General features: G+C 51.7%; 1 protein-coding gene across 1 annotated transcript; it reads left to right on the top strand.

Annotated features, from left to right (window-relative positions):
• Positions 1–833: 833 nt before the first annotated feature.
• GLTP (glycolipid transfer protein) lies at positions 834–24,127 on the top strand. The gene is made up of 5 exons (XM_030860604.3): positions 834–1,073; positions 17,069–17,127; positions 18,108–18,241; positions 20,997–21,147; positions 22,966–24,127. The coding sequence occupies exons 1-5, from the start codon at positions 971–973 to the stop codon at positions 23,146–23,148; spliced, it is 630 nt and encodes a 209-aa protein (XP_030716464.1). The 5' UTR covers positions 834–970; the 3' UTR covers positions 23,149–24,127.
• Positions 24,128–24,379: the final 252 nt, after the last annotated feature.

The following is a 24,379-nucleotide window of genomic DNA, read 5'->3' as shown; positions in this document are numbered from 1 at the left end:
CAGTTAATTATTTATTCTGGAATGAATGAGCTCTCAACAATTGTGTGCTAGATTTTGGGACACAAGCATCTAGGTGGGTTTTGGCTGAGGTGAGCTGTGCTCCAGGTTGTGACAGGCGTGTACTCTGAGCTAGTGGGCTGAGGTCAGGTTTGAGGAAACAAGCATCAGTCAGGTGTTGATTGAGTTGGATTGTAAACTGGGCTGAATCCATCAGGTAATATCAGACTGTTGAAGTCAGACTCGACCCCAGATTTCAGGTAACAGGAGTCCTAGTTAGGCATGGCTGAGTTAACTTGTGACTTGAGCAGTGTCCAACAGGCATAGGATCACTCACGGAGAAGAATTATGCGTCCCCAGTGGTTGTAGCCAAAGAGAACTGTGACCACAGCAGTGTCCAAAACGTCACTGGGGGCTGTTGGAAGACAGGCTCTGTTTGCGGGGAAACAGATGTCCTAAGGGACGCTGGCTGGATTGGGCTGTAACCTGGGCTGGTGGATGGGTTGTGAGTTGTGACCTGGTCCATCAGGCGAGGACTCGGCCCAAGCCAGCCCGCCTGGTTGGGGGGGTGCCACGCCGGGGGCGGCAGGTAACACACCTGAGGACGGGTCACCTGGGAGCGGCTCACCTGGGCGTACCTGGATCCACGAGTCGGAGCGCTTTCGCGCCGGGCGGGCTAGCCCCGCCCCTCGGCCAATGGTGACGCGGAGGTCCGCGGCCGTGGGCGAGGATTGGGCGCGGGCGGACGGGCGGACGGGCGGGGCGGGGCGTCCGGCAGCTTAGGCGCTCGGCCGGCGGGCGGCGCTGACTGCTCGTCTACGCGGGCGCGGAGCGGGCGGAAGTGGCGACGCTGGCGTCCCTTGATCCTGCTGCGGGCGGCAGTGACGGCCCCGGAGCTGACGGCGGCGGCCCGGGGGGCGGTGTGGACGCCCGCGGCGCCGGCTGGGGCATCCCCAAGGGCCTCGACCCCGAAATGGCGCTGCTGGCGGAGCACCTGCTGAAGCCGCTGCCCGCGGACAAGCAGATCGAGACGGGGCCCTTCTTGGAGGCGGTGTCCCACCTGCCGCCCTTCTTCGGTGAGCCGGGGTGAAGAGGGGAGCTGGCCCGCAGCCCTGACCCAGAGCGCACCCGCATCCTTCTTCTCCTGAGCATCCCCCAACCATCCCTCAACTAGACACCGCAAATCCTAATTCCCCACGCACCCAAGATGCCCTTTTTCTCCAAGCACCCCAAATTTTCCCTATCCCTGCCCGCTCCCAAATCCTCTTTCCCCCGAACATGTCACATCCTTCATCTCTTCCCAGCCATCCCCATATCCTCCATCTCCCTCAGACTCTCCCAACCCTTTTGTCTCCCCAGACACCTCACATGCCAACATGTCCTTCAGATGCTGGCAGTTCTCCGCCTCCTGGTGCACCCCAGTCGTCCTCTCCCCACAGACACCCCTACTCTTCCAAATCCCCAATCCTCCAATCCCCCATCTCCCCGAAAACATCTCTCACCCTATCATCCCCCTCTTCCCTTTCAGAGTGGCTCTCAACTCCCTCCCCTTAAAATGAATCCCCCCCATTTCATAAACCCCCTCTTTTCTGTAAATTCTCCCAGCCTCTCCCTCATGGGACCTTGTGAACACTTCTTTCCTTAGAATTCCCTAATTTCAGATCAGAGACACCACCCACCACCCCCACTCCAAGGGCAGGAAGCCTGGCAGGGTGAGGAGGGGCCTTTTGGAGGGAGTCGCAAAACTCTGGGGCCCGTTCCTAGGGAGAACCACCTAAAGCTTTCCCTCCATTTAGAACAGGGTTCAGGACAGGGGGGCTGCTATGTGGGGCGACATCAGACATGGAGTGCTTGGGATGGGGTCCAAAAGGGAAAGACCCCTCCTCCATATGTCATGCCCTGGGAGGTCATAGGAGCACTGAGCTGGTTGCAGACCTTCCTTTCTCCCATCCCTCAGCCCAGCCCACACCCTGGATGGAAAATGGGAAACTGAAGACAGTACCATCGGCCCCTGCCCTTTGCTTTGCTGGTCCTGAGTAAAGGCTGAAACCTGAGCTCTGCTTTTTCCTCTTCTATGTGGGCTTGCCCAGCGCCCCGCCCTGCTGTTTCATTTGGTGGCCTTGCAGGAAGAGACCAGTCCGGAGGGCAGAGTCTAGCTGAAACCGGCAAACTGACAGAACCTTGACACTGACTTGAACTGAAGGGAAGTGGCACCTGGGACAGTCACTCCCTTTCCCCCCTAGTGGATGACCAGGGCTCATGGTGGGCAGTAGTCCCTGAAGTGCCGTGGGCTCTGGGGTGGTTGTGACTACGTGGAGTCGTGTGCCAGCTCTCCTCCTCCACCTCTTGAGCCTCAGCATCCCCATCTGTGAAATGGGCATGCTGATCTCCTAGGCTAGCGGCAAAGAGTAAATGAGGTGGTGTGTGTAAAGTTCTGAGGCCTTAAGTGCCAAACAGGTCTTAGCTGTTGGCAAGGGGAGATGTGTGGTTGTTATACAAGTTCCTGGATTCAGTTTTGGTTCCTTCATAGAGTGGATAATTGAGTAATGAGTAGTATTTGAGTGAGTGCCATTGGTTGGTTTGTACGATTCTCAGACTGGCTCTTTTACGTCCACTGTTACATCCCTGGTACCCAGAACAGTGCCTGGCACACAGTAGGTGCTCAGTCAGAACTTGTTAAATGTATAAAACATTCGTATTTTCTGTATCTCAGTGTTGAGATAACACTGACTCTCCAGGCAGGAGCTTGGGAGCTATCTGGTTTGAGCACTGAGGAGTTGTTGATTTTTGTGACAGGTTTTTCCCCCCTCCTTGGTTCTATGAGCATTTGCCCTGAACAAGGATTCAGAATCTGTTTAAGCTAGTCGTTCTCAACTGAGGGCGGTTTCGCCTCCTCAGGGGACATCTGGCAATATCTAGAGACATTTTTGGTTGTCACAACCTGGGAGGGGGGCGGGGTGGTGAGGGGCACGGGGAGATGCTACTGGCACCTAGTGGGTAGAAGCCAGGGATGCTGAAAACATCCTCCAGTGCACACACAGCCCTCACCACAAAGAACTGATCCAACCCCAAATGCTAGCTGGATCTCAAGGTGGAGAAACCCCGAGTTAAGCTCTGTGGCCCTTTCCTCCCTCACCTTCAGCAAGGTTGCCCATCAGTTCTGCATCTGGGGGCTCCCTCATTTGATGCGATTATCGTGCCGGTTTTAGAGGAAAGGGGGGTGGTGGCGGCTGGAGCTGGCGGTGATCTGGTGCCCCTGCTGGAGAGCACCCCCTCCTCCTTTCCCTGATCTCAAAAGACCCTTGTCTTTGCTGCGAGCCGGGTGCTGTGGGCCGTCACATCTGTTGACAGAACCACCATTTATACAGAGGCCTCAGTGGATTGGCCCACAGAGGATAATTCTTAGCACTATTTAAAAAAATGTGATGATCCATTTTGAAGCCTCAGGCTCTTCTTGGGGGAGAGTTCCTCCTGAGGGTCTAAGCTTCAGGAGGATGCTCCCACCAGTGGCTTTTCTCTGGCACTCAGGGGTCGGTGGAGATCCGCCGTCAGCTCTGACACACGGGCTTCGTCTAGGTCTTGGGAACGTCTGGTCCCCTGGATGATCTGGGTGGTGTGTTTCTGGAATGGAGCAGGCCTGGGATTATGGACACAAGAAGTCTGAAAGGCATTCGGTGCCAGTTTCCTCCAAATCAGGGTTTCTCCACCGTGACACTGCTGACATTTGGGGCTGGGCCATTCTTTGGGGTGGGGGTCTGTCCTGTGCTTTGTAAGACGTTTAGTGGCATCTCTGGCCTCTCTCTACCAGATGCCAGTAGCACCCCATCTCTCCAAGTTGTAACAGCCAAAAATATCTGCAGGGAGACCGAGTTACCCTTGGTTGAGAGCTACCGCTCTTGATATAAATAGGGCAGAGGGCTGAAAGCTGTGATTCTTTTGGGTTTTGGGTTTTTTTTTTTGAAAGCTGTGTTTTTTAAAAGTTTTAATTCTGCAAGGAAGATCTGTTTCTCAAAGGAAAATGGAACCAGAAGAAATGATAAATTAAAAATCTCGCTGCCATTTATTGAGCATTTACTGTGTGCTAAGCATTCTATGTAGATGAATTCACTTAATCCTCTCACAACCTTTTGAGGCAGAGTTTGTTGTTGTTGTTATTGTTATTTGAGAGAATCAATGCTGACATTTCAGAGTATTTTCATTTCAGACCCATTTATATCTTCATCTATATTTAAGGGGAAATGTATAAGCTGCTTTTTTACACCCAACAATATAGCATAACCACCTTTACCCATCAATCAGCATTTTTCATAGCTGCCTAGAACTTTGTTGTTTGAATGTGGCCATAATTTATTTAACCAATCCCCTGCTGTTGGACATTTACATTGCTTCCTTTTTGTTTTTTTGCTCTTGTAAACTGTGCTACAGTGAACATTCTTGTATATATTTCTTTGCATACGTCTTTGGTTATTTCTAACGTTTAGAAGGGAAATTGCTGGGTCGAAGGGTGTGAAGGCTTTTAACCTGTTAGCACAACCCCCTTTCTTAAACCATCATCGGTGGTGGTTTGGGACAGAATTGGTTGGGCTTGATGAATGCTAATTGGTTGGGCTGCAGGTCAGATGTAGCTCAGAACATCTGTATCCTGGGCTAACTCTTCCATATCTCCAGCCTGAGTCTCCCGAGCTGTATAGGTTTTGCTGTGTCCACTTAGAGGTCAGCCCTTTGTCCATCTTCTTTCTTTACCTTGACCCAGTAATTGGATCTCACCTCTGACTGATCAGTTTGCAGCTGACTTCTGTGAGGCCCTGCTCTCTAATCTTTTATGGTCAGTTATGCAGCTGTTCTAGAGCATTTGCAATTGGAGGATGGGGGGGTGGAGGGAGGGTGAGGGAGAGGCTTAGTCATTTAGTCTTGTCACTCCCTGCCTAGAAGCCTCAGTGGCTCCCTGTTACCCCGCCTTGATATCTGTGCTGTAGCCTTTCTGAATGGCTTGCAGCCCCACAGAGGGTACCACGCCATCATCTGCCTCTGGCACTTTACCCGCGTCAATTTCTCTGCCTCGGGTACCACTCCTCTCTGGCCCACCACCTTCCTTTCACCTGGTTGGGTTCCACTTATCCTTAAGGAATCAGCTTAGGGGTCACCTCATCTGGAAAATCTTTCCTGACTCCCATGGAATCTACCCCATTCTGACACTTGGAGTTATTTCAGTGCACTTGGTGAGCTAGTGATGTCTGTCGAGTGAATGCTTTTGGTTCCATTCCCATTTTTCTGGGTTCTTCTAAAAGTGTTTTGCTTTCTTCTCTCTTTCTAAGTTAAAATATAGAATCAAATTAAGATACATAACTCATATCCTGTACCCATGGCAGACGTTAATAATCAATCATGATACTGTTTTTCTCCCCTTTAAGTCTAAACACAGCCTCGGCCACTCCGAGGTCCATTAGAATTGATGCATGAGGTGACACCTGTTTGCTCTCACTGTTTAGGGAGCAACCAGAGATGCAGGAGCTGAAAGTAATGATTTCTACCTCTTGGTTCTTGAGATCCAGATTCCAGGGGTGATTTTACTTCCTTCAGGCTTCTTAGCTTAATTAAATGGATGTGCATAGAATCGAGCCTTACAGATATCTGATACTCACGAAACAGTCCTAGAGTAGCCCCAGAAAGAGTGGTTTTGCGTCACTTTGGTTCAATGCTAGCTCTATTTGGCGGGGATGGGGGTGGGGTGGGGGAATGGCAGGCCCAGAGGCACAGAATTATCTTGTTTTACAGCCAAAGAAACCAAGGCCAGAAAGGTTAGGTGACTTGCCCAAGGTCACACAGCCAGCAATTGACCACAGGGCCAGACTAGAACTCAGGCCTCTGGACTGCTTATGCAGTGCTTTTGCTGTTGTGCCTGCCTGCTTTCCTGGCTTCTTGTCTGGTCAGTGGAGCCAGCCTGTTTGGCCACCGAAGTCCAGGAGCTCTGCTGGCTCCACTGTGGCTTATCCAAGACACTGGGAACCCCAGACCAGCTATGGAGGTTTCCTTGGAGCTGCGTGCCTCATAATCATCTTGCCATGCTGGGACCCTATCTCTTGCCTAATTGAACGCAGATTTGATAGCTGGGGCATGGAAGTCATCCAGTGGGGAGGCCCCAGACAGCTCAGTTTTTCCTTTAATTGGGACATTGAATTAACTGCCTGGGGACCAGCCCCACCCACACCCGCTTGGCCTCTAGGAAGTTGTTGCTACCATTGCAACAAGCACCTTTCAGGACTTGGGACCACAATTTTTTTGGTTTTTGTTTTTTAAGTTGATACAAATATATGTTTATTTTTGGTTTTGTATAGAATATCCCAAGAAAGAGAAACAAGAAACTGTATTAACCCTCGTCCAATAGCAGGTTAGTTATCATTTTGGTTGAGTGTCTGTTGAGAGCTGGATGCTGTAGGAACCGGAAGTAGACCGCTTCTAGGAGGAAGAAACAATGTACTTTGCGGAGGGCGGTGGATAAGTCACTTTCAGCAATGGGTTTTGCAAGTTTGAACCGGCCTGCGGACTCCTCTCATCCATTGGAAGTGTGTTTGCAAGTAGTGAGTGAGGATTCATTAGCCTCGAGGAACACCTACTGCGTGCTGGTGGGACATGCTCATGAGCTCACCTGGCCCAAGTTAGAGCCAAGTAACACCTGTATAGAGGGCTGCCGCTGGCCCTGTTGTCTTATCCCATCCGTCTGTGTAACAGCCCATGAGCTGGCTGCTTTGGAGGCTTAGAGGGAAGAAGTTGCTTTGAACCTGGGTCTATTGTCCACTGAAGTCCATGAATCGAAGTCTCTAGATAGATGGATATTGGCATGAAACAGCCAGCCTGAGCTTGAGTGCTGCTTCCATGGTGCCCCAGCTGTGTGTCCATGCCCTAGTGGTTCCCCTCTCTGAGCCTGCAGCCCCAACTGTACAAGGCGGAAGCTGGGCCTCCCAGGAGGGCCAAAGGAGGCGGCCTCCCCCAGATGATGTTGGCACCCAATGCCCAGAATCACTCCATCTTTTTGCACAGGTGGGACAGACATCCTCAGACCTTTAGACTCTGCACTTCTTGCCACACAGCCCTTGGGAAACAAGGTTCTTGCAAAAACAAGCTGCCTCTGGCTCTTGGTGACCAGCTGCCAGGGCTTGGGGCCAGCTGAGCTGCCTGGCTACTGAAGCAATTCTCACTTATAACATCCAAAGGCCAGTGCAGAGCATGGACAAATGGTGCCCACCTGCTCTGTTCCCCCAGTGATAAGGATGAGATCCTCTTGATCCTCTGGGTTCAGAAAAGTCCGGCCCTGAGGTCAGGGACTGAGGTCTGGCCTCTGCTCCTGGAGGGAAGAGGATGGAGAAGAAAGAGGGAAAAGACCCGAACGTCCACTGTGTCACCTGCTGGCTCATCCAGCCCCCGTTTCATTCCTCATCTGTGGGGTGTCTGTCGCATAGGGCTTCTTGGAGGAACAGTGCCCCATTGTGAATCGCCTCCCAGGCCCCAGCAATGTGCCTGGCGGAGCGTAGGTGCCCAGCCAACATGGGACTTGAAAGGGAATGGAAAGAATGCGTGACAAAGGGCTTTGTAAAGGAAAATATAAGGCATGACCCCATCATAGCCAGCATAACCCCTGTTTTGAGTGACTCCCATGTGCCAAGCATCGAACTAGCTGATATCTCATTTCCAGTCCTTATCATGACCTTATGAGTTAGGAGGAATTGGTGTCATTTTACAGAAGAGGAGACCAAGGTTCAGAGTGGTGAAGGGATTTAACCAGGTCACACTGCTAGTAAGGGCTTTGTAGGGGGCCAGCCCTGCCACAAGTCTTCCAGAGCAGAAAGGGCCTTTTTGAGCTGTTTGTCGGGGAGGGGAAATGATAGGAAGTAAGTTCCCATCTGGCAGTGTGCTTATTTCAATGAGCTTATTAGAATGGAAATGTAGGTTGCATTGTTTCAGTTTTAAAATGGCCTGGATGGATGTTAACTCCTTGTGTTACATTCTTACAGAGTTACTTGTAACAGGGTTTTTTTTTTTTTTTTTTTTTTAAATTGTTACAGTGTTAACTGTATCTGAGCTTTTAAAAGTCATTACAATGGGGGCTTCCCTGGTGGCGCAGTGGTTAAGAATCCGCCTGCCTAATGCAGGGGAGATGGGTTCGAGCCCTGGTCCGGGAAGTATTCCCACATGCACCACAACTACTGAGCCTGCGCTCTAGAGCCCGTGAGCCACAACTACTGAAGCCCGTGTGCCTAGAGCCTGTGCTCTGCAACAAGAGAAGCCACCACAATGAGGAGCCTGCGCCCCGCAACAAAGAGTAGCCCCCACTCGCTGCAACTAGAGAAAGCCCAGGTGCAGCAGCAAAGAGCCAATGCAACCAAAAATTAAATAAATGAATAAATAAATAAATTAAAAAAAAAAAGTCATTACAACGGATCAGCCCTCTCCAGAGTCCTGTAAAACCTCTGCTTTCTGTCCCTGCAGTTCCGCAGTCAGCTCACACTTCCCCTGGCTCAGAAATGATTCCTTTTCTGCACTGCTGTCCCCCCGAGTTCCTTTCTCCACTCCCTTCTGATCTCAGACATTAATGGTCAGGAATACATGGTCCTTATTTTATAACTGAAGGGCTCCTGTTAATTTTACCCATATCAATCAACTGATAACACCTTCCTTCCCTACCTCTCTCTCCTCCCTCCCTTCCTCTCTTTCTCTTTTGATTTCTTAATCATTGGAATCACTCTTTTCTGGATTTCTTCTGTAAAGAATGATGATATAATGTAGAATAATAGTTATTATAATCATAATCACAAAGAATACTTTAAAAAAAATTTAGCCAGAAACTATGAGGTGAGGCCTGGTATTAGCCTCATTTTACAAATGCGGAAACTGAGGCTCAGAGAGTTTAACTAAATTCTCCCAGGCCACACAGCAAGCAAGAGAAATCATTTTCCCATCTGCATTCCCGATTGAAGGCTGGTTTTTGACAAAGGGGTCAATTTTGGATAAAGAGAGTTGGCATGTCATGGGGGTAATTTTTAAAAGCATCATTTTGTAAACATTCTTTTCTCTTAGATATTAGGATAGTAGAATTTAGAATGGGAACTAGTTTTAGGAAGGTGGGCATTCTCAGGGCTCTTATGCTTCAAAATAGGCCTTATTGCAGACTGAGCCATCTACACACACACACACACACACACACACACACACACACACACACACACCCGTGGATTAATAAATGATTCATCTCCATCAGCTGTAATTTGAGTGCCTCCCATTATGATCCTTGTAACCCAGGATCTGTAAAGTTAATCTGCCCCATGTGTTTAACAACGAAACCTTATTATCCAGCTATTGAAAAAAAAAAAATTGAATTTGAAATAGAACCTCCCCAAACCAGGCTCCTAGAGTCATGACACAGGTACACTCTTCATCCTTTTTCAAATAAGTATATATGGGTTGGGTCTGGTGTTCCCACACTGAATCACACAGGCTGAAAGTGAAGCTGTGCGTCTTAAAAATGGAATGCTTTTTGTTCTTGAAGGAAAATTATTCCTGAGATGAAATGAGAGGGCGGGCCAGGGCGGGGGCGGTTCTCTCACCTTCTTGCCTAATGTTGGGAACATCACCTGTTGGAAGATATGGTTGTCTGAAGAGGCAGGTGTTGAGGGGCAGCTTGGATGGAAATTTCCAGATATGTGCTGGGGGCTTGCTCAGAGCATTATGGCAGGTGCTTTCCAACTACGTTGAGGCCAGAAAAAGAGGAAGTGAATGTGATTCTGTGTGGCATATGGTGACTGCTGGCTTACGAGGAATTCTGCTGTCTGGGCAATCTCAACCATCTGAGCTATGACAGAGACCCGGGCAGAACTGTCACAGAGGTCATGCACAGAATGCTTGCTTGGTGCCTGTTTCCTCTTATTTTGCAGGCAATGGTGACAAAGTTAGCTATTTGTTTTCCAAGTATCTAGCAGAATCAAAGCACTGCAGAGAAAACAAGAGGAGTTTAAAAAAACTACACAAAACTGTCCTAAGTCCCTGAAAACATACCATGTAGGGCCATTTAGAGAAGAGTTGAGGGAGCCTGTGACGTCAGTGGGCCACACCTTTATCATAATTCCTGTTTTTGATGATGGCCCTGTTTAGAGAACTGCAAATGGCTTGCTGTACAAAGGCAGGGACGTTTGAGTTACATTTTGAGAAGTTCCATCCAGAATGGCTGAATGTGAAAGTTGGTACATTCATAAAATTTGGTAGATGGAAAATATTTCACTGCTTTATTTTCTTTTTATTATTGAGATTAAATGTCTTTTCCTTTCTTCTTTTAATTGTCCATTTTTCTGTAAGGTGGTTGTTGTTTTTTTCTTATTGATTTGTTCGAGCTCTTTACATATTAGGGATGATAGTCTTTGGTCTATGATATTTGTTACACAGGTCATCCCCTCCCCCAATCAGTTTGCTCTTTGGCTTAGTTTGGTGATGGGATTTCCCCCCACCCCGACCCCATCCCATATAGAAGGTTTCTGGGTTTTGTAATCAGACTTACTGGTCTTTTCCTTATGCCTTTTGGGTTGAGTAGCATGCTTAGAAAAGTCTTCTAAACAGAAGGGGCCATTTGCCAACACGTTCCAGGTAACCAAGGCTTGACTGTGTTTGGAATACGTGCTTATTAGAGTTGGTTCCATGCAGTGAGATGGTGAAATTGTACCTGATTTTTCTTTTGTTTTTGAGACAACTTCCTTTGATGAATGAGAAAAGCATCTGAGCACCCCCCAGCCCCCCCACCCCCTGCCCTTCCCTTCTGGCAGGTTCTGGGTGTCATTCTAAAGACCCTGTTGGCTGACAACAATGAAAAACAAGTTTCAGTTCACTGCAAAACAGGTAAAACAAGAAAGGTAATAATTTTGAGGCAGGGCTGCATTCTGTAGGAAAGGTAAAGCTGGATAACCCTCCAGAAGGATGTTGTGTCGTGTCGTATCCAGAGCAGCGGCCAGTTTGCGTTTCAAGGCTTAGGCCACGGTGTGCTTGGGGGTTAAAATCATTTCAGGGTTTTCCCGTTAGAGTCCTTTCGCTTTTGTTGAGTTCACACACACAGATAGAAATGTCCTAGAAAGAAAGGCTAGAGGAAGTCGTGGCACCAGCCTTGGCTAATTGTGTCTGCGTGCCTGACTCTCGCTATGTGACCCTGGGCCAGTCACTTGGCTCTTCTGGGCCTGGTGGCCTCGGGCTGCGCCAAAGCAAACATAAACCCAGAGCCTTCCGTGAGGCGTGTTGAAGCTGGCTTCAGCTTACCTGGAGCGCCTCCTGTTTGCCCAGCACTTCAGGGCTCTGGAAAGGGAGGGGCCTGAGCCCAGCGTGGTTCAGGCACTTGTCCAGACACCAGAGCTGAGAGCCGAACCCAGGACCGGGGCTCTGGAGCACAACCGTGCTCCTCCCCTGATCACAGGCGGCCCACCCCCAGATGCTGCCAGCCCGACTCCTCTGTGCCCATCTACGTGTACACAGTGATGCCTTTCCTACCAGCAATTACCCCCTCGCCCCGGCCCCATGCAGCGGGGAAGTGGATTCTGGGGTCGGTCGGCCTCACCACCTCCCTCTGCTGGGGTCCATCTCGTAGCCCTCGACTCTCCCCTCTCTTGCTTCTGCTCTACAATTGGCTCCAGAAGTCCATGCAGACCCCACATCCTACCCTACAGTAGAGCAGAAGCTCTGTGCCTGCACGGTAGCCACGACGCACAAGAACAGCTGCCTTGGGGCCCGGCTCCTGCCAACCATGGCAGTCTCATGACCCGAGTGACACACTCTCGGGAGAAGGCGAAACAAAAAGCCTTTCTCCCCACCATCGCAGGGTGGGGCGGGCACTCAGAACCACACAAGAGCCGTTTCTAGAGCCAGGGAAGCTGAATAACATTCTGTGCATGTCTAAAATGCACACCCAGTGACCTGTCGCTGGGAAAAGCTAGGAAGCCACCCACGCATGGTTGATGATGATCTGTCACCAAGTTCTGTTTCCGCATCTCCAACGTGGGATGGCTTTACTCGAACATCAGCCGGTGGCGGGAATCAAATCACGGCCAGGCTCAGGGCCCTCACGTGGCACATATGTCGCCTGCCCCATCACAGCAACTCTCCAGGGGTGGTCCCTTTCCAGGCGGGGAAACTGAGGCCAAAGCCCCTTCTCATAGCCTCTGCCGTGTTAGTCACGTGGGTCCTTAGACCCGGTGCACTGGGTCAATCTTCACTATAAGAAAGTGGCTAGAAAAAGAACCTGGCAGGAAATGTGCCTCTAGATTCAGTTTCCTATGATCTGCCCCCTCATTCATGCTGGGGTCCAGCTCCATGCCAGGTGCTGGGGGCACAGAGGCGGACTGAGGCCCCCTGGTCTCTGCCCTCTCTGAGCTCAAGTCCATGGCAGGGATGGGTGGAAAACAGAGTTACACGTGGAACCACAATCACGGTAGCAGTGCAGTGGACTTGGAGAAAAAGTGGAAGGAAGAAGTATGACTTTTATGAGCAGAAAAAAGTGTCTGACATTCTTGTTCTTTTTTTTTTTTTGGCTGTGCCGCACAGCATGTGGGATTTTAGTTCCCCCACCAGGGATTGAACCCGTGCCCCTGCAGTAGAAGCACAGAATCTTAACTGCTGGACCACCAGGGAAGTCCCAAGTCTGACATTCTTTTCCAACTTTATATATGAAAAATTTAATACATACAGCAACCCTGTTTGGGAAAAGCATCTTAGGAACTTGTGTACGAATCAGCGATTTTTAGAAGATGGCTGCTGTCATCTGCCGATGCTGGCTTTCAGCTGCGACATTTCCAGCCTCCAGCCAACCCTGCTCACTTCAGACTGGCGTCCACAATCTGAACTGGTTCTGGCCAGTCCATCCTGTTACTGAAGGCAGTGGTTTGTGTATACTGACAGACTCCCTCGGTTTGTCTCAAGTCTGAAGTCAAGGGGAGATTCTGTCAGCAACCAAAGACCTCTGTTCAGTCCTGAATGGCGGGGCAAGTTTGTCTTCCAATTCCAGGGCTTGTTCCTATACTTGGTGCTCCTAAGGGTATAGTCATACCCCTTCGATTGACTAGTTGGTGAATATATGGTGCAGTGTTAAATACATCGCAGCCTTAAAGCTGTTTGCCCATTTTGTCTTTAAAAATCTGAACAAATGGCTAGTGAACTCTTGGTGAAATTTAAATGTTAATAAAATAGTATACCCATAAAAAAAAGAAAATGTACAGCAAAATTGAAAGAATTTTACAGTGAATATTCATGAATCTGTCACGTAGATTCTACCATTAATACCTGACCATACCTCTCTATCCACCTCTCCATCCATCCATCAATCCACCTCATGTCTTTGGAATACATTTTGAAGATGTGGAGGTGAAGCCATTGGCCATCCCTTTGGAAGGGTTTTTTTTTTTTTTTTGGCTGAGCTAGGTCTTCGTTGCTGTGCGCTGGCTTTCTCTAGCTGCGGCGAGCAGGGGCTACTCTTCGTTGCGGTGCGCGGGCTTCTCATTGTGGTGGCTTCTCTTGTTGCGCAGCACAGGCTCCAGGCACGCTGGCTTTAGTAGTTGTGGCGTGTGGGCTCAGTAGTTGTGACTCGAGGGCTCTAGAGTGCAGCCTCAGTAGTTGTGGTGCACGGACTTAGCTGCTCTGCGGCATCTGGGATCTTCCCAGGCCAGGGATCAAACCCGTGTCCCCTGCATTGGCAGGTGGATTCTTAACCACTGTGCCACCAGAGAAGTCCCCCTTTGGAAGGGTTTCGCCAGTCCCTATGCTGCCCATCCATGGCACCTGCCCGGCTCCTGTGAGGCTCGGAATTGGTGACCCTTGGTTGCCTAGTCAAGAGGGGAAGAGTCTCCAGTGGTGGAGAGTCCTGGCTGTCTTGCATTATTATTATTTTTTTAAAGGAGGTTTCTTTTTATTTATTTATTTTTTGGCCATGCCGCTCGGCATGTGGGATCTTTGTTCCCTGACCAGGGATTGAACCCTTACCCTGAGCAGTGAAAGCGCTGAGTCCTAACCACTGGACCGCCAGGAATTCCCTGCATTCTTTTTTTTTTTTTTTTTTTTTTTTTGCGGTACGCGGGCCTCTCACTGCTGTGGTCTCTCCCGCTGCGGAGCACGGGCTCCGAACGCGCAGGCCCAGCGGCCATGGCTCACGGGCCCAGCTGCTCCGTGGCATGTGGGATCCTCCCGGACCGGGGCACGAACCCGCGTCCCCTGCATCGGCAGGCGGACTCTCAACTACTGCGCCACCAGGGAAGCCCCCTGCATTCTTATTTTAAGTCTGGAATGCGTTGTCCTTTGGGGGAGTCGGTGGTAAATGTCCCAGGAGAGAACACGTTACAGGGCTAGCAAATTGCACAGACTCCCAGGTTGGCCTTGCAGGATGAGGTCAGCGATACATCAGGGAAGATGAAAGGGTGGGTGGAATCATTACCTCATTAATGCCCTTGGCAGGTCCACCTGGGAGTCCAGAGCGCCCAAGATCAGGTGGGACAGGCAGCCTGCATCCCCCCACCCAGCACCTCAGAGCAGCTCCTGTGGCCACCCCGGGGGAGGTCCAGCGTAACCCCGTGGATGGAGATGTGCTCCCACGGGCGTGAGAGAGAGGCCGGTAGCTGAGAGCAGTGGGCTCACCTCTTGGCCTGAGGATTCTGTGCCCGGGAGCCTGCAGTGGGGCAAGGCCCCGGGCCCAGGCCCCATGAGGGCCTCAGTCGTGAGGTAGGAGAGTAGAGGTGGCAGGGGCACCAGTGTTCCCACTCAGCAGAGGTCCTGACGGACCTGGTGCCTTCCGAGCCTGGGTGACATTTGCTGGACCGTGGAGCCTGGCCCTGGTCATGCTACAAAGTCGTAAAGATGGTCCCAGTTCGTGTACTGAGGGTTCCTGTGCTGGCCACTCTGCTAAATGCGTTCAGTGCATGCATTTTAATCCCCACGTCAACCCTATGAAATAAGTACCACTGCTGCCCCATTTGACATGTGAGGAAACTGAGGCACAGGAGACTTGCTTAACTGGATTCAAACCCAGGGTGTCTGGATATCTACCCGACCTTCTTTCCATTGGGTTTTGGGGTATTTCATTTATAACGTCCAATGCTGTTTCCCCAATGCACCTTTTTTGTAACAGCTGCGATTAGAATGTTCCAGATGGCCGGCCAGGTGTGCTGGGTCACCTTGGGTGGAATTCAGCCCACAGGTGTCCCTCCCCCAGTCCTCCGCCCCATGCGGTCAGTTGGCACGCACACCGAGGCCCCAGCCTGGCCAGCGGACAAGGGGAAGCTGGCGCTGGTGTTTCCCCGCCGTGGGTTTCGTACCCACTTGCGTCCTGCTTGGGCATCTTTGCCCCCTGGGCTCTGTATCGAGGATGGTGAGAGGCGTTGGGGAAGCACAGCTGTCTTTAGGCTCTGAGGTGAAGTCCTTGTTGAGTCTGCTCAGGAGAGGACTGGCCCTTCCCCATGTGTTTCCTCCGTGCCCAGCCCTTAGCAGGGGGCTCTGACCTGTGGGCTGTCTCTGGTCCCTGTGACAGCCTGCTGGGGGATCACAGAGGAGGGAAAGGAGGAGGGACAGTCCACAGGCAGCTCACATTTCCCATGGAGCCCTGAGTTCCAGGCACTGCCAGTTTCTAGGTCCACATTTGATCAACTTAAAGGTGCCACCTATTTTAAAATGCTCTGTTGTTTTATGAACCACCAAGACAGGAAAAACGCCTCCAGTTAAGAACATTCCGATTCCAGAGGTGAACAAAATTTGTGTCTTGGAAGTGGGTTGTTTCACATCATCCTCACAGCAGCTCTGATCGGTTCTGTTGGCCCATTTGCTAGATGGGAAAGCTGAGGCTCAGAGAGCAGAAGGGACATGACCAAGCCCACACTGCCAGGGTGTGCAGAGCGGGTATGGAGCCCCAGTTCATCGAGCTCTGCTAAGTGACCAGAGTCCCACTCCTGGTGGGTTCTCCTGGGCTCTTATGCAGAGTCTCAGAGCGGTGGGGCCTCTGGGTCACCAGCTCACTTCCTCCTTAGAAGCTGGTGAATGAGTCAGGTAGGATGAATTGGGAGATTGGAATTGACATATATACACTACTATATACAAAATAGATAACTAATGAGAACCTAGTGTATAGCACAGGGAACTCTACTCAATGCTCTGGGCTGACCTAAATGGGAAGGAAATCCGAAAAAGAGGGGATATGTGTATACATATAGCTGATTCACTTTGCTGTACAGTAGAAACTAACACAACATTGTAAAGCAGCTATACTCCAATAAAAATTAAAAAAAAAAAAAAGAAGCTGGTGAACGAGCTCTTCTTCCAGCTCGTAAGATTCCTCGAGCTGCCTCCTGGCCAGCTGGTTCATTCGTGGCCTCCGCCATGTCAGCCAAGATGGTTTCTTAGAGTGTTAGTTTTGCAAGATACTCTGCAGTGTGCTGTCCAATTAGGTAGCCACTGGCCACGTGTGGCTATTTAAATTTAAATGAATGGAAGTTAAATCAAATTACAAATTCAGTCCCTCGATCACACTCACCACATTTCAAGTGCTCAAAGGCTACATGTGGCCCATGTTAGATGGTGCAAATATAGAACATTTTGTCTTAGGGAGAGAGGGTGCTGTGGACAAAACGGTTTGCCCCCTAGATAGTCCAGTTGTATTTTTTTTTTTAGTATTTATTTATTTATTTGGCTGCGCCAGGTCTTAGTTGTGGCATGCGGCCTCTTTTAGTTGCGGCATGTGGGTTCTTAGTTGCAGCATGCGGGATCTAGTTCCCCGACCAGGGATCAAACCCAGGCCCCCTGCATTGGGAGTGCGGAGTCTTAACCACTGGATCACCAGGGAAGTCCTAGTCCAGGTGTATTTTAAAGGCTCTGACAAGTCCTGCAGTAAGAAACTGGTCTCACTCAGAGCCCAGCACTCCAGATTGCCCATGAACCATTTTAGTACTTAACAAACAGCTCTGCCTTTCCTTAAACACACCAGGTGACCTCCCCTCCTGTCCCCATGGCCCATGGAGGTCCTGAATATCACCCTCATTGGGAATCTAAATCTCTCTTCTTGTGTTGTCCCCAGATTGCCTCGGCTCCCCAGTGTTTACTCCCATCAAGGTGGACATAAGTGGCAACATCACAGTACGTACTTGGCCCTACAGCCCCGGTACCCAGATCAGGACTCTATAATCCCATCTGGTCACCAGTGCCCTGCTCCCTGCCGCAAGTTCCCCAGGCTGAGGAATAGGAAGGAGATGTGGAAATGGGCCTGGGCCCCAGCTTCTCTGACTTGGAGCTCCAGGTTCTTGGTCCTCTTTGCGGTCATGCCATCCAGTCATAGCCAAACTAGGACCACAGTCTGGAGGGTTGACCTGAGAAGGAACCTGCTGGTTCTTGTATTCACTCTACCAAACAAAAAATAAACTCCAAGGTCCACAGGTGCACTGACCCTGCCCTTCCCTTCCCCAATTCTGAGAGTTCCGGATGGCATCCCGTAGCCACTGACCCTCCCCCCATGAGGATCCACTCTGAGGCTGGTTGTGTGTCATTATCCCCATTTTATAGATGAGGAAGCTGAGGCTCAGAGCTGTTGAGGGGCTCATAGCACGGAAGTGGCAGAGGTGGAATTCACATCCAAACTGCCTGCCTCCAACTCAGGAGCCTTCTTCCTGGACATCTCAGAATCCTAAGAACCTATTTCCATTTGTCCACAAAAGCGAAACTTCAGATGCTTGGGGTTTGAGGCGCTGTCAGTAGTGGTTGGAGAATGTGGACTCTGGGGCCTGGCCAGTGCTGGAACCCGCTCGCACCTGCACCAGCTATGTGACCTTGTGCACGTCATTTCCCCTCTCTGAGCCTCAGTTTCCACATCTGCAAATTGGAATTATGACAGCAGCATCAGGGTTGCCGTGAGGATCAAATGAGGCTGTGCCCATAAAGTACTTCGCAAGTCCTGCAAATGCGAACAGTCATGGTTATTGTTATGACAAGCCCCGCTGCAGGTCCTGGCACTGGGGGGCAGGAGAGCGAGGCTCTGGCGGGGTGCCCCTCCACGCAGCACGCGGGCAGCCGTCTATGGGGGCAGCCTTCCTAAGGGGGAAACCCTGTGTGCTCTGTTTCAGAAAATCAAAGCTGTGTATGACACCGACCCGGCCAAGTTCCGGACCCTGCAGAACATCCTGGAGGTGGAGAAGGAAATGTATGGAGCAGAGTGGCCCAAAGTGGGGGCCACGCTGGCGCTGATGTGGCTGAAGAGGTGATGGGCTCAGGTGGCTGGGTGTGTGTGGCTGGTGGGCCCGGAGTCCTGCTCTTCAGAGGAGGGACAGCCAACCCCGCCACTGCCCCAGGGGGGCAGGACGGGCACTTCCTGTCTTTCACATAGGTGCTCTTCTTGTGCAAAGCTAGTTAGTGACAGAGAAAAAGCACCCTGGGGGCCAAGGCCAGCCTGATGGTGACGCTTCCTTGCTTGTTCCAGCCCCACCAGAGGCATAGCAAGCCGGCGGGTACTCTGGCCGTTGTGCTAAGCTGTTTAGACACACAATCACATTTCATGTGCTGTGAGTTAGGTGTGGTTATCCCCATCTCCCAGAGGAGGCCGCTGGGGCTTCTGGAGGCCAAATCACATGCCCAGGGCACAGTGGCAGTGCTGGGAGTGAGTGGCTGAGCACAGCTGTGCAGGTTGTACACTGCAGAAAGATGTTCCATCTAGGGCCGGTCACATCACACACATGGTAGATTTGTATATTATGACAGCTTCTTGACAGAAATACAGCATCTTGAGGACAAAGAACTCTAATTTGCACAAATTCGTCCTGTGGCCTGGGGGCAGGGTACCCCGATATGGGGTATGAACTCAGACAGTCTTACCCCAGAGTTGACAGTGCTTGTAACCGTGATACATATTGTCCTCATAGCACGTATTTGGAGCCGCATACAATTGTTCCATCTTACAGATGAAGCCATTGAGGCTCAGAGAGGCCAGGCAGCTTGCTTGCTGAGATCACCCTGCTCTCTACCAGCTCCAGAATTCTCCTTTAGCTGTGCAAACTCCACCGTCCCTGGCAACAACTGTGAAGCCAGGGACCCATTCTCTGCCCCACGGATGTTCCCAATGTTGCCCTTTCTCTGGGGCCTGGAGTCAGGAGCCAGGAAAGGCGCTCTTCCCCTGTCTCTCTCTCCACTCCCTGAAGCTACCCCACCCCCACCCCCACGCACTTCTTTGGTGAAACAGAACAGGAAGAATCTGCTCCCTGGAGGGTGTGGCCTGTGTGGGCATCAGGGGGTAAGTGGGCTATAATTAACAACCTTATGGCCTATTTTATGACTCGCCCCCACTGAGCTACCTACTCTTATCTGTCAACAAGAGACTCACAGACCTGGAATAAGGAACGCCCCTGGGTCTATCCATTGGCAGCTTCCATAGGTTTTTCAGGAAGAGCAAGCCAGAGAGTGACGTTCAGATCAGTTAGATGGTTTGTGTCCAGATCAGACGTGGGCAGAGCCAGGTGACTGGGAGAGCACGTGCCGGTGGATGTCAACAAATCGAGCACATAATAAGCACCTGCTGTGTGCTGTGCATGGTGCCGGGTGCATGGGATGTTGCTTGGAGAGGCGTGGTCCCTCTTAGGGTATCACAGCCTGGGCAAGGGGTCAGGCTGGTGGGCAGATCCTGACAGCTGGTTATCAGACCCTGGAGCAGAGAGAAATCAGGGAGGGCTTCCTGGAGGAGAATCGCCAAGCAGGGAACAGGAGGGTTCTAAGAGGAAGAGGCCTTGCAGAGGCCTTGGGAGGGCAGGAGAGGCACAGCATATCTGCCCCTCCAGGAAGATCTGGTCTAGCCAGGGCCCGGGATGCAAGGCAGGAGCAGGGAAAGATGAGATGGGATTGGACAAGGATGAGTTCCAGCCTCCTCAGGGGTGCTAGGGAGCCACTGAGGGGCATGAAGTCCATTGGCAACAGGGTAAGATGGGGCTTGAGAAGGAATCGTCCCAGCTGCTGGTTAGAGGGGGATCATTTGGGCTGGGAGAGGCAGGGGCTCAGGAGAGGTGGTCAGCCAGGGCAGGGCTGGGACTGGACCCCAAGCTCGCTTCCACACCCCAGGCTGATCCCCAATGGTTGAGGGTTGTGATCCAAGCATGGAGTATTTCCCTTCACCTCATAGGTGATAAAGCTTAACTTTTATTCCTTTAGTCCTCGGGCCCAGAACACTTGCCCCTAAGAACCCCCCAACCTGAATCCTACCGCCCTGCAGGGAGGGAGCAGAGGAACCCAGCTGGGGAGTGAGACAGGCTGGGTTCACATCCCGGCCTTTGATTGAGCTTTTGGGGTACCTCTGTGTTCCCTTCTGTGAAGTGGGCAGGTCATGCTGAACTTAGTCTCACAGGGCTGAGGGGAGCAGATGAAATGAGGTGGATTAAAGGGCTAGTACTGATCTGATTTTCAACTTGGTCACCCTGCCGTGACCCACACCCTTCTTCTGGCTCTTGAAGCATCATCCTACCCCAGAGGAAGGGCTCAAGTGGCCATTGGAGGATGCGGACCATGGCTCAGGCAGCGATGGAGGCGGGGAACCCACAGGGTCAAACTCGCCTGTGTTCTCAGCATGTCCCTGGTCTATGGTCCCTGAGCCCTTTGAGGACCAGAGCTGTAGCTTCAACCCTGCACTGACTGGCTTCATTCCTCAAGCACTGATGGCCATGTGGCCATGGAAATAGGCAAGACAGGCCCAGACCCTGCCCTCATAGACCTTACAGCCCAACAGGGACTGGCCCCAGGCCTGGTATAGATGAGGTGCTTGGGACATGTGATGTGAGCCGGGGAGTCACGTTACACGGAAGCTGTTGTAGACACATGACAGCGGAGGAATCGTCACTCCCTTTGGGGTGTCCGTGCCCCCGGCTCACTGTAGGAGGTTAATACAGAGCGCATCCGGGTCTCCGCGTGCGGCGGTGGCGGGTGATGCCGACGGGGGCGTACAGGGCCCTGAAGCGCAGTCTCCCTTCCGGCTGCAGAGGCCTGCGCTTCATCCAGGTGTTCCTCCAGAGCATCTGCGACGGCGAGCGCGATGAGAACCACCCCAGCCTCGTCCGCGTCAACGCCACCAAGGCCTACGAGATGGCCCTCAAGAAGTACCACGGCTGGATCGTGCAGAAGATCTTCCAGGTGAGCCGCGCCGCAGGCCCGGAAGGACCACCGGCTCGCGGGGCCCGCCCTCTGCCCCGCGCCCTGTGGCTGCGGGCCCCGCCCCCCTCCCACCCCGGCTCAAGAAGGGCTCCCCTGTCCATCTGGGGTGAGGCTGGTGCTCCGAGGGACCCCTGCCAAGTGGTGGGCATTTTCCTAGATGCTCCGTGGTGATTCTGATGAGGGGCCTGATTGGGAGGCCATGGGAGGAAGCAGGGCAGAGACTGAGGCTGTCGGGTTGATGGTGGGCTGGCCTCACTGGCCCCTTGGATTCAGCTGGGACCCTCGCACTGGGGTGGGGTGGGGAGGGGAGGAAGGGCCCCTGTGCCCACGGGGGCGTCTGCTGAAAGAACATTGGCCCACGAGGCTCTTGGTGACTTGTGTTGGGGTGATGATGACCACTGGCCTTCAGCACCAGCCCGGCTTTGGGAGAGGTCCACTGGGGACGTGTGGAGAGCCCTCAGGGTGCCCTGCACACTGTCGTGGCTGCCCTCCCTCCTGAAGCCCCCACCACCCGCTCTTCCTCACTCCCGTGAGAACCGGCATCTGAGGGCTGGTCTCTGTCCCACGTGGCACAGGTCGAGGGTAGGCTGGGTCGGGAATCTGCTGGATCCAGGCAGGAAATAGGGCCACATCTGGGCCATCTGCCCTGGCAGGGCTGGGGACAGTGCTCATCCTGGGTGGGCACCGCAAGAGCCCTGTCCCCCGCCATCCCCGGCAGACCCCCTCCCCCTTGAAGGCCTCACGACCACCCCCTCAGTAATAACCATGTGTGCCGGATGCCTGGCCTGGCGGGCTGCCGGCGGAGGGTGATCCTCACAAATGCACCGAGAGGTACTGTCCTTGCCTCCATTTCACAGATGAGGAAACTGACGCCCAGAGACGTTTAGGATTTTGCTAGAGGTCACACAGTAAGAAAAACGGGCAGCTGGGATTCTACCTCCTGAGCCTCAGTATCCTCATCTTGCAGATGGGTATAAAATAGGCCCTGCCTCACAGCCTCATTGTGAAGAGTCAGCGTGTTACTCTGTATAAAGTTCTTGGCGTGTGGTTTACACTCAGCAAATTGAAGCTATTTCTATTTTGATTCCTAATGATAACGTTATTATTTGTAATTTCCTCACCTTCTCAAAAGGCTTGTAGCCTAAGCTTTTTATCCGGTTGCATCCTTTTCCTTCTGGCTCTGAAATTCTGTGTATGTCCGGTTCTCTGGACTTTTCAAGTTGTCAGGGAAGCCCTGAAATTTAGGGAAGTATCACCCCCTGAAGGACAAAAGAGGAACAGCACAGATCAGCCATCCTCTCCCCGGCTCAGAAAGGTGGGGTCTCAGAAGGAAGCGGTTCACTTTCTCCAGGGCAGGGAGCCCCAGGGGAAGAGGCTCGTCCACGCCGAGCACCTGCTATGTGCCTGGGGCTGTGCTGAGCACTTGGCATGACCTCCTTAATCCTCACAAAGGCAGCCCGATTGGGTGGGTGTCATTATTATCCCCATTTTACAGATAAGGAAACTGAGGCTCAGAGAGGCTAAGTAACTTGCTCAAGGCTCACCGCTAGTCAGCGGCACAAGCTGGAATTTGAACCCAGGTCTGTCTGTCCCCAAAACTTCCTGCTGTCTCTCACCGGAGTAGAAGGGGACACACATCCCCCTTGGCCTTTCCCGCCCAGCACCACGAATAGCACAGACCCCTGCCCAGCACGGACCTCTGGGGAGTCCCCTCCCAGAACCCCGACGGGCCTGGCCCGGTGGCTCAGGGTCTCCCCCTCCGCTAACACTGAGCACCCCCCTCTCACCCGTCTCAAGGCAGCACTGTACGCGGCCCCCTATAAGTCCGACCTCCTCAAAGCACTCTCCAAGGGCCAGAACGTGACGGAAGAGGAATGCCTGGAGAAGATCCGCCTCTTCCTGGTCAACTACACGGCCACCATCGACGTCATCTACGAGATGTACACCAAGATGAACGCTGAGCTCAACTACAAGGTGTAGGCCAGACCCTCAGCGGGCACCCCGGGCCACATGCCCCTGACCACAGCCCCCCGCAGGAACAGGCAAACCCGAATCACTGTGAATCCAGCCGGCCGGCCACCCCCAGCCTGAGGCGCCCCCCAGAGCAGCCCAGAGACGGACCAGGGTCTGCAGGGGACCGGCCCTGCTCTTTTAAAAGTCACTTTTGGGGTCTATCCTCCTGGAGCAATAAATAACGATCTCACTTCTGAATTTCATGACAGCACAGACTGACTTTATGCCTTCATTTCAGTGTGATAAAAATTGATTAATGTTTCTAATAAATCAAGTCCTAGGGTTTTTTTGGTTTCCCACCACCACCCCATGCGGAGCGTGGCTCTGGAGGAACTGGTGTCAGACTCCTCACTTTAAAAATAGGCATGTGTCCTTCTGAGGATCTGGCTGAATGATGTTTGGGGTATTTTAAGGACCACGAGGGGGTTTGATCTGAAATTATACAGGGCCCCTGTTGTGGGATTTTTTTTAAAGCAGACTGGTGTGTGTTCTCAGTGGTTTGCACAGCCCAACCTCACAGCACTGTCATTAGAGCCTGCTCTTTCTTACTGTCTTTTGCTAGACAGTGTTTTTATAGCTGAAACCAACCAGCAAGCCTTTGATGACCAAGGGGAGGGTTATTTTAAAGCTATCAGGCACAAATAATTGACCATAGATGACTGTATTTGCATTCTTCTCCATAATTATCTTCTTCAGGGACGGCTTTTCCAACCTAAGAAACTACCTACCATGTGTATTCTTTCAAGGGGGAGAGGATAAACCCAAGAACACGCCTTGCTGCCTTAACTGTCCTTCCTGGCGCTAAAAAGAGCTGTATCTTTGAAAGTGTTGGGGCGAACAGAGCAATCCCCGAAGAACTGATATGTGTTAAAAACCCAGTGAGGAACAATTGGTGATTTTTATGTGGAAACTAAATAATCCTTAATAAATAAATCTCTATTTTGGAATCACATTGGTGTGCTCTTTTGGTTCTTGATTTTTTTTTTTTTTTTCTGTTCTTTCTGGATCAGAGGTTACAACTGGGGATAAGCCAAGGACCTGTTTTCTGGCCTCCAGGTCCTATTTCTGGTTTAAAAAAATAGAACTGGTTGCCACATTGAGAAACTGGGAACATGTCACAGAAAAATCTTGATTTCTAGCTTCTTTTGAAAAATCAGACTGCCTGTCAGGAGCTGAGAGATGACTGCCCCCTTGGCTG

The sequence above is a fragment of the Globicephala melas genome, chromosome 13, assembly GCF_963455315.2.
Source record: "Globicephala melas chromosome 13, mGloMel1.2, whole genome shotgun sequence".
Lineage (NCBI taxonomy): Eukaryota > Metazoa > Chordata > Mammalia > Artiodactyla > Delphinidae > Globicephala > Globicephala melas.
Note: the sequence above shows the minus strand (reverse complement) of the source record. Positions and strands in the feature narration are given on the sequence as shown.